General features: G+C 37.6%; 1 protein-coding gene across 2 annotated transcripts in view; it reads left to right on the top strand.

Annotated features, from left to right (window-relative positions):
* Positions 1–15,574, top strand: part of LOC141441078 (potassium voltage-gated channel protein Shaw-like) — a 276,603-nt gene that overhangs the window by 104,186 nt on the left and 156,843 nt on the right. For both annotated transcript variants that reach the window (XM_074105716.1, XM_074105715.1), the window contains exon 5: positions 13,054–13,296. In XM_074105716.1, coding sequence (XP_073961817.1) covers positions 13,054–13,296 — 243 coding nt within the window. The remainder of the gene's footprint in view (positions 1–13,053; positions 13,297–15,574) is intronic.

The following is a 15,574-nucleotide window of genomic DNA, read 5'->3' as shown; positions in this document are numbered from 1 at the left end:
AAAAGGCAAATCAAAGAGCATTAAAGTAGGTGGTAGTCATCAGTTTCTAAAACAGAATCCTCCTGTAAATATCGTACCTGCGATAAAACGTTTATTCTTATTGAATTTATTGTGGAGAATGGAACCGTTTATTGGTACAAAAGGATCGTTTGATAATCAAACGCAAAGGTTCAAAGAAAAAGGGGAACTTACGCTAAGAGCCGTAATTTTTGGAGGGTTCTCATAATGTTTTACTTTATTTATACTGGCTGTTTCCGGCGGCTTCGTTAGCGGAAAATTCGTAAATCTATCATCCTCATCATCATCATGCGTTCCACTGCTGGACACAGGCCTCCTCTCAGATCGAGAGGGCTGGCCAACGATCATACGACTTCTGGCTGGAGAGCGTGGTGTTCCGTCGTTTTAGGATAGCGTCGAAGACGACTTTTAAAAATCCCTAATTAGGTTTTTTGTAGGTCTTTATTGTGTATTTTATATCTTTTTGTGTCTTTTTTTTGTGTATAATTTGAATTTTGGAGCGCATGGTTTTTTAACAGTAATGCTGTAATTTTTTATTTACAAAAAAATAAGTAATTACCTTTATCCCGTGGTAACTATGCATTTTGTTTGTTTGTTTGTTTATACTCTTTATTGTACAAAAAGGAAAAACAAAAAGGTTGCAAAAATAATGTGTTAATTACAAAGGCGGACTTATCCTTGAAGGAATCTCTGCCAGTCAACCGTTGAGTGGTAGAGAAGAGCAATTAAAAACAAGGATCGACCAATAAAGCAAAATACTTCAATAAATATAAATGAATATTACAAACGTTAATTACCTAAGTATGTGCAATATATAATACACATACAAAACATCATTATATCTGAAAATTGTATATTTAAAAGTCTAATAGCGGTTGCCTGCGACTCCGTCCGCATAGTATTCGTTTATCGCTATCCCGCGGGAACTAAAAATGGGGCAATGGAGCAGATTATGTGCGACTTACTATCAAACTTATAACAACTTCACCAACGTGTATACCATAATCATTTAATAAAGATATTATTATTATTATTACTATGCAATTTTCCGGGATAAAAACTATCCTATGTTCTTCTCCGGGACTCAAACTATCTGTATCTGTTCTAAATCGGTTCAGCGGTTTAGACGTGATTGAATAATAAACATCCAAACATCTTATATATATGGATCGAATCAACATACCATATCATATACATATTTTAAATTGCTATAAATAATACGTGTCAAGTTACAAAATATAAATAATATCTGTGTATATATTTTTTAAGTCAGTATAACAAAAATACACAGGTATTTCAATGGTGCAAGCAATTCAATGGTGTGTTTGAAGTTTCCAATCCGTACTGGGGCCCGTATGAGAACTACGGTCCAAGCTCTCTTATTCTAAGAGGAGATCTATGCCCAGCAGAGATGATGATGATAGTGATGAAAATAAATCCCACTCATTTTATAAATGCGAAAAAACAGTCTGTTTGTTTATTTGTTTGTTTGTTACTTCATCACGTCTAAACTGCTGAACTGATTTAGATTAAATTCGGTATACAGCTAGTTTGAGTCCCGGGGAAGGACATAGAGGTTTATCTCGGAAAATTGCATAGTTTCTGCGGGATAGAAATAACCGTATTCTACACTGACAGAGTCCCGGGTAGAGACTAGTTATAACATAAAATTTGAACCGACTACAAAAAACCGTGACGAAAAATTTCTCCCCGTTTGAAATCGGTGCCTCAGCAGCCATTATTATTATTGCCTGTATTGTAGATACTGAATAAAATATCCTTAGATTAGACCAATAATAATCATTTACAACCACAATAACTTCTAAGAATAAACAACATCAAAGCATTCCCCCACAAAAAGCCATTTAAGACAAGTTTTCTATAGGAAATTCGCGAAAAATCACATAATGCTACGTGGGTTTCTTTAGGCTTTTGGACAGAAAGCTAAGCAACATCAATCATCGCTTACAGAAGGAGGAGACAGTTTAGCTCGCTCGCTAACGGCCTGGCTACGACCGCGCGCAGCGGCGAAGCGAGCGTTTTGTTATCGTCGGGGGTAGTGCAAATCCGCTTATATATGAGAGAGAGAGAGAGAGAGAGAAACATTTATTTACACATATTCGATACACATAAAAATACATAAGATGGAAAAAAATAAAAATAACATCGAATAGTACAAAGTGGACCCCACTCAGCATAGTGCTACGGCAAGCCGCAACGCTGTTTTTCAGTGGGACCCATTTATATTTATTATTATTTATTTTATATAGAAATATAAATATTTATTCGCTCTTCGCATAATAAACAAAATAAAAATACATTGAGAAAAAAAAAACAATATGCGAAATCGCGAAGCGGTCCCAGCTCAGCATTGCTGCTTTGCTTGCTTGCATTGTTGCTTTACATACATTTAAATATGTTAACATTCACTCATATTGCAATCCATACTAATATTATAAATGCGAAAGTGTGTGTTTGTGTGCATGTTTGTCCGTCTTTCACGCCGTAACGGAGCGACGGATCGACGCGATTTTTGGCATAGAGATAGCTTATGGGCCCGAGAGTGACATAGGCTACTTTTTATCCCGGAAAAATGCACAGTTCCGAGGGAATAGCGCGCGATAACCGAATACCACGCGGGCGGAGCCGCGGGCAAAGGCTGATTGTCATAAGTGTGAACTACGCTTAGTTGTTCTACGAGGGCGATACTTATTAAATATAATGACCCGGATAACTCACGTCTTCAATCGAGTTTAGCTCGACATGTTTCGGGCTAATCCGTAGCCCTTCGTCTTCGGAGCAACGCGATTCAAACCCTCGTGCTCGTGCTCGTCTTGCAGCAGCCGCTGAGTCGCGTTGCTCCGAAGACGAAGGGCTACGGATTAGCCCGAAACATGTCGAGCTAAACTCGATTGAAGACGTGAGTTATCCGGGTCATTATATTTAATATGAGTGAGTCTCACGGTAGTTTCATGTTCAAAAAAGGGCGATACTTATGTAATAATGCATTGTTTGTACTCTTTATTGCTTTGAATAAAAATATTTACATTTGTATTTGTATAACCTATATAAATACCGCGTATCTGCACTCTGTATAGTTTTTCAGGACATGGTTATTTGTTTAATTTCAAAGAATTTGGAATAAAAATATTTTACTAAGATGGCTCAGCGATCCGAAGTGGATTTCGGCCTCCGACACCAGAGCACGCCACTCTGCTCTGCCTGGGCCACGTTCCGCCACTCCGGCTTCTGGAGATGGGCGATATCCTTCCCGACCTGGTCCATCCACCGGTACCTAGGCTGTTTATAAATAATGTAATAAAAACTTGACAAAGTGACTGCCTATGGAAACAAAATCCCGTTGCCGTTTTCAACTACAGCGACTGGTGTCTAAGTATTTTTAAAGTATTTAAGGGCTAGGATATAAAGCAAAGAACGTTTATTTGCAAGTAGCGCGCGCCAGAGAAAAAAACTTAAAAGGGGAAAAAACAACTCTAGTGGTCTAAGACTCTGTTAAGTAACTTAAACTGCAACAATCGGTATCCATTCCAATGATCATCCAAATGTATTTAAAGTCAACAACTTCCAAAAGCCGTGGTGGCCTAATGGTTTGACCTATCGCCTCTCAAGCAGAGGGACGTGGGTTCGAACCCCGGCTCGCACCTCTGAGTTTTTCGAAATTCATGTGCGGAATTACATTTGAAATTTACCACGAGCTTTGCGGTGAAGGAAAACATCGTGAGGAAACCTGCACAAACCAGCGAAGCGATTCAATGGTGCGTGCGAAGTTCCCAATCCGCACTGGGCCCGCGTGGGAACTATGGCCCAAGCCCTCTTGTTCTGAGAGGAGGCCTGTGCCCAGCAGTGGGACATATATAGGCTGGGATGATGATGATGATGAACTTGCAAAGTTCGGCCTTTAGCTCTATATGGCAAAATTATCGACCGTTCTGTGAATAGAGATATCGCTCAGAGAAATTGCGTATAGTAGTTACGGAGCCGTATGAGACGAATGAAACCTGAGTGACGGTAATTTGTTACAGTAACAAAGAAAATGTCATCATCATCAACAGCAAGAGCAGGTAAACAAGCTTTGGCTTGAAAAGATTAACAGCCTTATTCATAAAAAATCCTTAATTGAGGTTAGCTTGTTAGACGGTTGTCAAGAAGTATGATTCATAAACGCTTGCTAGCAGTCTGCTAGTTGTTGAGCTGCTGATAGATGGATTAGACGCGTTATGTTGGCCACCTTGACAAATCAAAGACAAAAAATGGCCTAATCGATAATTAAAAAAAAAATTGACAGCAGTGACAGCAAATTACCAGGAAAAAAAATAAAAAGCGAGATGTTTGTTTTCCCGCCATTTCCGATCCGCATGTTTATGTTGTGCAAAAAGCCATAATTATGTTAATCATCCTTATTTTTTTTCATATTTATTGTTAATTTATTGTTGCTAATTTAGAGGATTTTTAAATACAAATTCCTGAAAATAAATTTCCTGTTTTTTTTTAAGCTGCGTAGCCCTGCCTTCACTATAAATATCTTCGGTACCTATGGTTTTTTGCTCTAGTCAAAGTCAGCTGTTCAAACTTGTGGCGGCCATTTTGTGACTTAGCAGAGAGATAAAGGAGGGTCTACGGTCCTCTAACTTTAGCAGAGCCTTGATCGACTGATTAGCGCTAACAGACGTTTATGAATCATGTTTTTTAGCATCGGGCCTTCAAGGAGGCTCTAACTTTTTATGAATAAGGCTGTAAGTATTTAGTGACAAATCGAAGGTGCACCGATCGAACCGATGCTGAAATTAGACCCAAGCCGTAGCAAAGGGAGATGATACTAAATTTACCTGTTCATTAATAATAGACCCCATACTGTTGTGTCTAATTATTACCATGCATTACAAAATATCGAGACGCGTCAGTGTATTGTGGTGGTGGTGATAGATCGGTTTGTGTGATTTGTGTGTTCTTACAGTGTGGAGGTGGAGGAACTGCATGAACACGCATATCTTGCATAAGCTTAGCTATAATAAGGTCGCGGGTGAGCAAAGAAATTATTTTACTCCGCAAAGCATTCTATTATAAGTACATAATAATATATATATTGATGCCGCAAAGTAACGCCTGATTCAGTAAATTATTTGTGATCATCATGTATTTTCATAATAAAATAACACATTCAATGGCAAGAATATCTTACAGCTAAACACCAACGAATAGACGGATGATCTGGTTATAACCGCGGGTTCACGGTGGATGCAGGCCGCTTACAACCGAAGCAACTGAGTTCTATGGGTGAGCCAATGTCCAACAGTGAACATCCTACGGCTGACATGATTATGATGGAACATATGAATCTAAAGCTTTGTCAGCAATGTTTAGGAGATTTAGGTACATACTATTATAGAGAATTATCAAAAAAAGCATGAAATAAAATAAAAACCAAGTGCAAATCGGACTCGCGCACGAAGGGTTCCGTAGTTTCCGTACCATTATCTGTGCAACATTAGACAATAGCAAAAAATTAACTATTTATTTTTAAAGTGATTATACAACTAAAGGTTCTGTGAATATTTCTACCTATTGCCGTTATTAATATCAACAATATCAAGCAAATTCAAATTCAAATTCAAATCATTTATTCAGTAAAAAGGCGGCAATGGGCACTTTTACACGTCATTTTTTAAACAACCAGCACTTTCGGAAAGACCATCATTGCCAAGAAGAATGTGCCGCAAGAAACTTGGCAGAAAGTAATTTTTTCATAATAATATAATTACAAATAAAATACTTAAAAACTATAGTACCTATACAATTAAAGAAAAAAATAAAAAAAAAATAAAATAATACAGGGATGTATGGGATCCCTGTAGTCCCTTAGTATTTTATAAGCAAAAAAGGAAAACAATTGTATTGTACGGGAGCCCCCTTAAATATTTATTTTATTCTGTTTTTAGTATTTGTTGTTATAGCGGCCACAGTAATACATAATTTGTGAAATTTTTTCAAGCGTCTAACTATTACGACTCAAGAGATAGAGCCCTGTGACAGACGGATGGACAGACAGGCAGAGAGGCAGACAGACAGCGGAGTCTCAGTAATAGGGTTCCGTTGGCATCCTTTGGGTACGGAACCCTAAAAACGACCGTTTCACGACTACTATCGATTGCTTTCTGCTGCTTCAGTACACATTAGGTACTAAGAATTTTTGAGCGGGTCACGATTTTGAATGGATCCTGACTTAACAGAGTTCGTTAGTCTCGTGTTCTTGACTTTATTTATTTTTATTAAAAGATTTTTATAAACCAGTCGAGCTTTTTAATTTGTTTATTCAGCGTAATTTTCTAAACTATATAGCCCCCTGCGACTCCGCCCGCGTAGGATTCGGTTATAGATATCCCGCGGGAACTATGCACTTTTGACTCTGAATATCGAATTTCATCTAAATCGGTTCAGCGGTTTAAACGTGATATAACGAACAAACAATCAAACTTTGGCATTTATAATATTAGTAGGATGTATTTTTTTTAATTTCTGTGGGAATTAACGCGGAATTTCAAATGAAATGTCTAGTCTAAGAGCGAATACGCACTACAACAATCCGAGTCCGATCCGAATTCTTGAAAATACGAAATCCGAATGGTAGAAATCAGATCTACCTTTAGACTCCTAACAAAATTATATTAGCAAAATATTGCTATAAATAATTAGTAATTTAAACGCAACACTCATGTGATTATTAAAAACTTTGCTTACCTATATAATTTGGTCAGGCATCGAACGACTCGAACTTGGCCAGCTTTTTACAAGCTCTGAATTGGCTTGCAATGTTCGTATATAGGTATTTAAGTTGTCTTAAAATTTTGCGTTGTTTTTAGTTCATTTTTGCATTGGTATTCTTATCTTCTTATTCATTGGTTTATGTATATACTTGTGTTTTCTGTACTGTTTACTGTATTGGTGTGCAATAAAGAGTTATTGTATTGTATTGTATTGTATTCCGGCTTGTTTTTAAACAATTTATTTATCCCTGCTTTTTACTTTTTGTTACTGGTCATTTATTTATTTATTTCTTGGTCACTTATTACTTAATTCAATTTATTTTTGTTTGCGAGAAGGTTTATTTATTTGTTTATTCTATTTCTTTATATATTTGTGCATCGTTCCGTGAGTCACGGACGGTTCTGGCAGAAAATCAGCGCTGCTGGCGTTTAATGCCTCATTATAATGCTGAGTCAGCGACCGTTTTGCTTTTGCGGGGACACACAAAATTGTGTATTATGTTACTATTTTCATATGTTTTTTTTTTGGTTTATTTGTGTGTGATTTTATTGTATTTGTGTCTTCCGTATTACTGAATAAATGTCTTCCTTCTTTCTTTCTATCATTTCGAATAGTTTTGTTGTAATTACGTTAAATTTTTCACAGTAAAATCTACCTGACAACTTTTACTTAACCCCAATCGCCAAACATCCTAACATCGAAAATCTTTTCTATTATTCAATTGACAAGCATAGGCAGTACAGTGCCCACGTATGTATATGTATATACATATACATGGCCCTGGCATCTCCCAGCATAGAAATGCATTGTGTTAGTCCTTACCTTGTGAATTTGACTTGGACACAATGGACCACTGTGACCCGAAGCTCTCCGGAATGAAACTTCGGAAGGTTATTGAATGTTTCAAATAGATTCTAAACATATCCTCCTGAGTCCTGACATTTTTAAACAAACTTAGTGCTTAAGATCTAGGCGTGGTTGATCTGCCTTGTTATTTAGGATATTACTTCAAAATTCTTAGAATTCTTTATTCAATGAACAATTTGTACTGTATAAAGTACATTCGGTCGTTATTGTTAAAGTACATAGTGTTGATTGGTCTTTTATAAAGTACGCGAGGACTTAGGAGGATATACACCGTTTGTAGGGTTTATAAACTTAGTATTATGCTTTACTCTTAATTTGGTAAGATTTAATTTGTGTCAAAAATCAAGTCTGGCAATTTTTAACCCCCGACGCAAAAAGAGGGGAATAAAAGTAGAATGCATTAAAGAAAGAAAGAAGACATTTATTCACATTCACAAAGACACACAAATACAACACACAAACACACAATTTTTCAATCAATCAATCAGCCCACATCCCGCCGTGGGCACAATGCCGTGAAGCACGTGCGAGCACAAAACGGCACGACGTGGCACAACGTAGCACAACGTGACGCCACGCGGCAAACGTGGCCAAGTACCTGGGACCGAGTGTAGATTCTAAATTCTATTTCACGGCCTGCAGGGCTACTACGAAACTCGAAACTCGAAGTTCGTGTCGTGCGGTCCCTCTGACACTTAAACTATTTAATACGCGAGAGCGAGCCGCAGGACGCGAACTTCGAGTTTCGAGTTTCGTAGTAGCCATGCTGGTTTCCACCAAACGAGCGCGAGGAATAGTTGCGATGGATTTGTTTTTCATGAACCAATAGAAACTCTTCATTTACCTATCCTCGCTCAGCACATCTCTAGTGAAAACAGCTGAGCGTAGCGAGGCGAGGTAAATGAAGCGTTTCTATTGGTTCCTGAAAAACACTTTCCTCGTAACACAATACATCCTTGCACATCTTTGCTGGACACGGAGCCTCGGGGTAGGGATTTCGAATAAAAAATATGGATATTATTTTTATCCATCTCAGTCCCACTGCTGGGCACAGGCCTCCTCTCAGAACAAGAGGGCTTGGGCCATAGTTACCACGCGGGCCCAGTGCGGATTGGGAACTTCACACACACCATTGAATTGCTTCGCAGGTTTGTGCATTTTTCCTCACGATGTTTTCCTTCACCGTAAAGCTCGTGGTAAATTTCAAATGTAATTCCGCACAGAATTTCGAAAAACTCAGAGGTGCGAGCCGGGGTTTGAACCCACGATCCTCTGCTTGAGAGACCATAGATCAAACCACTCGGCCACCACGGCTCACGGCTTATTTTTATGAATATTATAATTTATAAGGTAGCCCAAACTCACAACATACACAACTTTTGCTTGTTAGAGGGCTAAAGGGACGTATAGTCAAGATGACTCTCAAAAAATGTTTAAGAAATCCTGGTGAAAGGAAGTTTGGGACATATTGTGCGGAAACTTAAACGAAAATCAAAGTTTTGTTTATCCAAATCTACTTGTGGTGATGTTTAATTAAATGGATATTAAATTTGGTTCGTTTCACTGGGTTCTAGAAATTAAGGTTTAGGAGAAATTCGCTGATTTTTCTTAGGTAACAACTAATCTGTGTAACAATCATACCTATCTCTAAAATTAAAACCGGCCAAGAGCGTGTCGGACACGCCCGAAATAGGGTTCCGTAGCCATTACAAAAAAATATGTAATATAGGGAAATGTGTGGGGGAGTTCAGCGTATGCGTTTTATTATACAGACACACGTGTATAATTATAGACTCACAAACATTAAAGTTTATAATAATAACTAGCTTTTGCCCGCGGCTTCGTCTGCGCGGAATTCGGTTATCGCGCGCTGGTCCCTCGGGAACTGTGCATTTTTCCGGGATAAAAGTAGCCTATATCTCTGGCCCATATACTATCTCTATGCCAAAACTCACGTCGATCCGTTGCTTCGTTTGGGCGTGAAAGACGGACAAACATACAAACACACACTTTCTCATTCATTTATAGATAGATAATATTCATGGTCAAAACATTCAAATACTTTGGAAAAGCCGACGATGGATTGAAACCATTTCGTATTAGCGAGAGATTTCTAAGTGCGCAATCAAGCGGCGGAGATGATCAATTAACGGAATCCTCTCAAGAGGCGTACTTGGATAAACAGTGGCTCTAGCTATTTTCTTATTGGCTCACGCATTCTGAGGGTTCCGTATCGAAAAGTCAAGCTGTCCTACTAATCCTACTAATATTATAAATGCGAAAGTTTGTGTGTGTATGTTTGTTACTCCTTCACGTTAAAACGTCTGGACGACTTTGGATGTAATTTGGTACGCAGATAGATGGACATTGGAATAACACATAGGCTACTTTTTATCCCGATTCAAAATCATCTCACTGTCCCACTAAGATTATAAATGCGAAAGTTTGTAAATCTGTTCGTTTGTTTGGTACTTCATCACGTCTAAACCGCTACACCGATTTAGATGAAATTCGGTATCAAATAATTTTTATCCCGGAAAATTGCATAGTTCTCGCGGGATAGTTTTACTGGGTAATCTAATTGTAACAAAAAATATTCGTTTTTATTTGCATAAATAAATTTCACGTGTACACTCAGGGCAATATAACTCTCGAATCTCCAGCCAGTTACAAATTGGCGTTGTACTGGTCATAATCCTCATAACCCCACATGGAGCAAAATATTGTTGAAAGTCAAAACCTTTCTTCATGTAGGTAAATCGTTTTTTTTTATGGATTTTAAAAATAGTTCTTTGCGTAAAATTTCTGGCAATTCCAAATCCCAAAACCATCCATGAAAATCGACTGCGCTCTATCTGACATTGATTTATCAGTATACTAAAGAGATCTGGATAAAAACACTCTGTTCAGCTTGACGTCTTACGTCTGTCATCGGCAACAAAGTTACGCTACCTGATAATGACGTTTGGTCTGAGCATAGCTTCTACTCATTGCGGTTTTCCAGTTACGTATCAGTACGGAACCCTAAACTGCACGTGTGCTTTGCATACTTTAAGCGTAAGCTTTATTCAATATGTTAAATACATTTTCGTTTGGCTCATACAGAATTTAGAAACAACCATGAGTCAAAGCAAAATACGGGAACAAAACCAACTTAATAAAACTGGCTTCATTTCCTTATAAAGGCGACAGAGGTTTTATGAGACTTCAAAAAAAGCAATGTCCCATTCGATTCAAACGTACGAAAATATCCATTCATTCCTCGATAAATTACGTTCCTTTTAAAACCGCCTTTTTAGGGGGAATGCTGAAGGCGTTTTAATTGTCTCTAACCAACCATTACGTTTGAGTGGTGAAAAACGCTTAACTGCTCTGAATTATGATCCCATTGAGCGTTTTAAGTTCTCTTTTATCGCATCTGTGGCCGTGAAGCCGTCATTTTGACGTAATTTATTTCGATATTTAAAATTTTGTTTTTGCGACGTACAACAACAATACAACAATGAGGGTTTCATGACAGATAAAATATGGTTAGATGGCGTTGGTATCGAGAAGTCGAGTATTTACATGATTTTACAATGAAATTAAGTTATTTTAAAGTGTGGAAGACATATAACCATAATTTAAGAATAACGTCGCGTGTGAGCTATAAGGAACCAAGATCTTGTAATTACTACGGACAAAGAACGAGAGCTTATCTAATCCCGCGAATCTTCAGTAAACTTTTCCCTGAAACAGAGTGTATGAGTAAAGGAGCATTTAAAACCAGTCAAAGCGTATTTGATAGATGATTTCCTTGAAGAAAATAATTAACTATCATGAAACTAAGTTATATAATATAAAACTACATGGTGAGTGGTGGTATGAGTATATGTACCTATGTATGTATGTAAACTCTTTATTGCACAAAATAAGTAAGTAAACAAACACAGATATATTTAGGTATAGGAACATAATGTTAAAATAAGGAGCGTAGTATTCGCCAACAAACTGTTTTGCAGTTTGGCGAAGTATTTGTCATAAATTTAATGTATTTATTTTTGTTGAGATAAATAAATAAAAAATAAAAATAAAATAGTCGGAGATATATCAAAGGACGATATTTCTAGGTTAACTTATTTTGCCTGAAATGTACAAATGAATTGACCGAACTCCAGGTCAAAGTCGAAACAATAAACAATAAAAACCAATACAAATATATCGTTTCATTATTTCTGGGACAAGCCATGTTTACGCTGCGCTCGCTCTGAATTGTTTGAACAAATAATATTTTGACCTATCGCTGTTTGCTCCTGAGCCGCAGCCGATTAGTTTGTGGTGTAATTTATTTATTTATTTAAGGAACAGTTACAAATTACAGATACAGATTGACTAAGCAGATCTATAAGACGAGCGTGAACGGGAACGTTGAGAGAGGAAGGCCTAGACGAACTTACCACGATCAAATCGAGGACGTTCTGAAGAAAGGTCGGGTCAGGAGTACACTAAACCGACGTGCACGCATGAAAAGATTGATGAATGTAGAGGAAGCGAGAGTTGTATGCCAGAATCGTAGCAAGTGGAAGGATGTAGTCTCTGCCTACCCCGTTGGGAAAGAGGCGTGATTTTATGTATGTATGTATGTACAAATTACAAACAGATACTATTGTAATTGACACATTAATACTACACAATCAAAGTTCGTAACTTAACTACAACTGTCCACAACAATCATAATGTGGCTAAAGGAGCATGCAAAATGAGCATGCAGATGAAATAAGTTCACTTACCACATTATTGCTTAAAATAAATTAACTAGGTATCTATAACTAACGTCACAGTGGATTGAAATGCTTTTATTGACAATGAAAATATGTCACATTCTGTACATATCTAAATGTACGACACAGGCGAGATTGGATAATTAGCGGATACATTATTATTACTGAGCGGGCAAGAAAACAATTGAGAGTGCCGGACAGGCCGTGTACCACATAAACTTAAATTAAAATTAAAACTTATCGTTTTCGATATCCATTTATTACAATTATAACGTTCATTGACCAAAATAGAGCTATAATTTGACCCAACACTGCCATTCTACGTGTACTGTTACAGGTGCCCCTTGCTTTATCGACAAACTTTTCATTTATCCAAAAAAGGTTCACAGAATATTCAGGTCTTATAAGTTCTAATAGTAATAAAACTTCGTTTGTTTTGTGGCCGAGGTAAAATTTTCCATGTAATTTATGGAACTTCTCACGGGATTTTTTGCAAAATCCTATTAGATTCAATTGCTAGAACGCGGGTAAATGCTAGTTAATAAGAAAAATTAGGAACTAATCCTTAAGCATCGAAGTCTGAACCTGTTGCCTATTGAACTTAGTTAAACCCTCCTTGTTTCAGGTGATATCAGCCCTCTCAGTCTTCTTCATCTGCATATCTGTCCTCTGCTTCTGCCTCAAGACGCACCCAGACCTTCGGGTCCTCACGCCAGCAGTCACAGAGAACAGCACCCTGAAGGAGACGACAGCTGTGGTGGAAACCAGGCCAGCCTGGCAGAACAACGGGCAGCCGCATGTGGCCTTCTTTTATATAGAACTGGTGTGCAATGTGTGGTTCACCATCGAACTTCTAGTCAGATCTGTGGTGAGTTTTATTAATAATTTTATTCAATTTAACAAAGATATGTGCTTTCTCTTGATGCGAGTCATTTTTTTATAGGCTTTACTTTGTGAAACATCAAAATAAGATTGCGTAGCGTTTCAACCCCGTAAATACTTTCGGAGTGGGACTAGATCCAAAATCTTGATGGTTACTTGACATGAAGTGCATATTTCAAAATTATATATTTTTTTATTTAGAGACTTAACCCTTCTTCGTCTGTGTTTGATAAGGATCAGTACCAAATTTAAGACTACTTTTTGCTCTTTTTTTTTTTTAGTTTTCGCAGACGATGGGTTAATACACCAAACACCTACTTCATACTCGTATTATAACAAATTAAAAAAAATATGCGCAGTAGTTCAATTTTGTGGCAGTTAAATTTTCGAAAATCACATCGTGGTATTTTCGTTACTTGTGTAACGAACACTTCTTCGTCAATCCCGTGGGAATATCGGAATAAAAAGAACACACACACACGCACGCACGCACACGCTGGCTTTTGCATGTACAACACTATAATCAACGGGGTTTATAAATATATAACCTAACCAACAAAAAGTTGGAAAACCCCCGACTTTGTCATTTCAAAGTTCAATATCTCAAAATCGGCTGATTTTGGTGAAACATATCTAAGAACCATTGCTAAAAAACCTGATTTCAAATAAGAGAACCGCATTCAAATCGGTTCGCCCGTTTAAGAGATACGGTGCCACAGACAAACACACATAGCGGTCAAACTTATAACACCTCTCTTTTTGCGTCGGGGTTTAATAAAATCAATCCTGACACCATGCACAACTATGAAGTTTCTAAATAGTTACAATGTGAAGCATTGGAAAAAATGTTCCACTTACTATTCTGTCACACGCAACAAGTCAGCATTGCGTTTTTGTCAACGGTTTACTCTTTTCTTAACTTCATATATTTTTTTTTTTTTTTTTTTTATTCGACTGGATGGCAAACGAGCAAGTGGGTCTCCTGATTGTAAGAGATCACCACCGCCCATAAACATCTGCAACACCAGGGGTATTGCAGACGCGTTGCCAACCTAGAGGTCTAAGATGGGATACCTCACGTGCCAGTAATTTCACCGGCTGTCTTACTCTCCACGCCGAAATACAACAGTGCAAGCACTGCTGCTTCACGGCAGGATTAGCGAGCAAGATGGTGGTAGCAATCCGGGCGGACCTTGCACAAGGTCCTACCACCTGAAAATATTTGTGCAATCTGTCAAAATTTACTTCATAACGGCTGTTGGCGGCTATAAAAATGATTACATCTCTTACTGTTTTTTTGATTAACTCAATAATTATATCACTAATAAACATCAACAATGAATTCCCATTTCATATTCTGAAGCGTCAGCCCATTTTATGAGCGCAAAATTCCTCCGAGTGGCCACCTTATTTCCTGGTGTCAATATTTTCTGAAAACATGATGCCCCAGAAAACTAGGCCAACTTTCTGGCCACTTCAACTGTCAGGGGAAACGTATCACTTTTAACCAACTGCGCCAAAGTAGAAGGGTAATACTTTGAGGAGTTCAAATTATAATCTCTCAAGCGATTCAAAATGTTTTTTTTCTACTCCTATACTACTAGCGGTTGCTGTTTAAATGCTACTTAATTATAATATGGTATTATATAAAACAAAAACTTTCCAAACATAATGCCGCCATAGCTGTCACCATAAGAAATACGCATTTTTGAACACGAAATTACCGTGAGACTCACTCATATTAAGTTATATTGTAACAGATAACTCACGTCTTAAATCGAGCTAGAGCGGTGGCGTGAGTGCGCGTGTTGCGGCAGCCGCCAAGTCGCGTGCTCCTATGAAGAAGGGCTACGAATTAGCCCGAAACATGTCGAGCTAAACACGATTTATGACGTGAGTTATCCGGTACTCGTACAATATCATTATACGCATTTTTGATATCACACTGCGGGTAAATGTCAATTCAAAACAAAGTTTACCGTAAACCGTAAACTATTTTTTTCACCTTCTATTTGTGTTTGCCATAGGTTTCACAAAAGTTAGTTTAAAGTTTACTTATTTTTCTATTCGTGTATTATATTTAATATAATAATAACTACCTAGTTGTACATAAAGTATTGTATGCAACATTGTTTAAGTAAGTCAAAAAAAGTTCGTGGCGTCTTCTTCATACGATTTTCGCTACGCTCACATCGTCATTCACGTTTCTCGCCATTTTTTATCCCTCGGATACAACTGTTGCATAAAATACTATTACAGACCTG

Source organism: Choristoneura fumiferana, chromosome 23, assembly GCF_025370935.1.
Source record: "Choristoneura fumiferana chromosome 23, NRCan_CFum_1, whole genome shotgun sequence".
Taxonomy (NCBI): domain Eukaryota; kingdom Metazoa; phylum Arthropoda; class Insecta; order Lepidoptera; family Tortricidae; genus Choristoneura; species Choristoneura fumiferana.
Note: the sequence above shows the minus strand (reverse complement) of the source record. Positions and strands in the feature narration are given on the sequence as shown.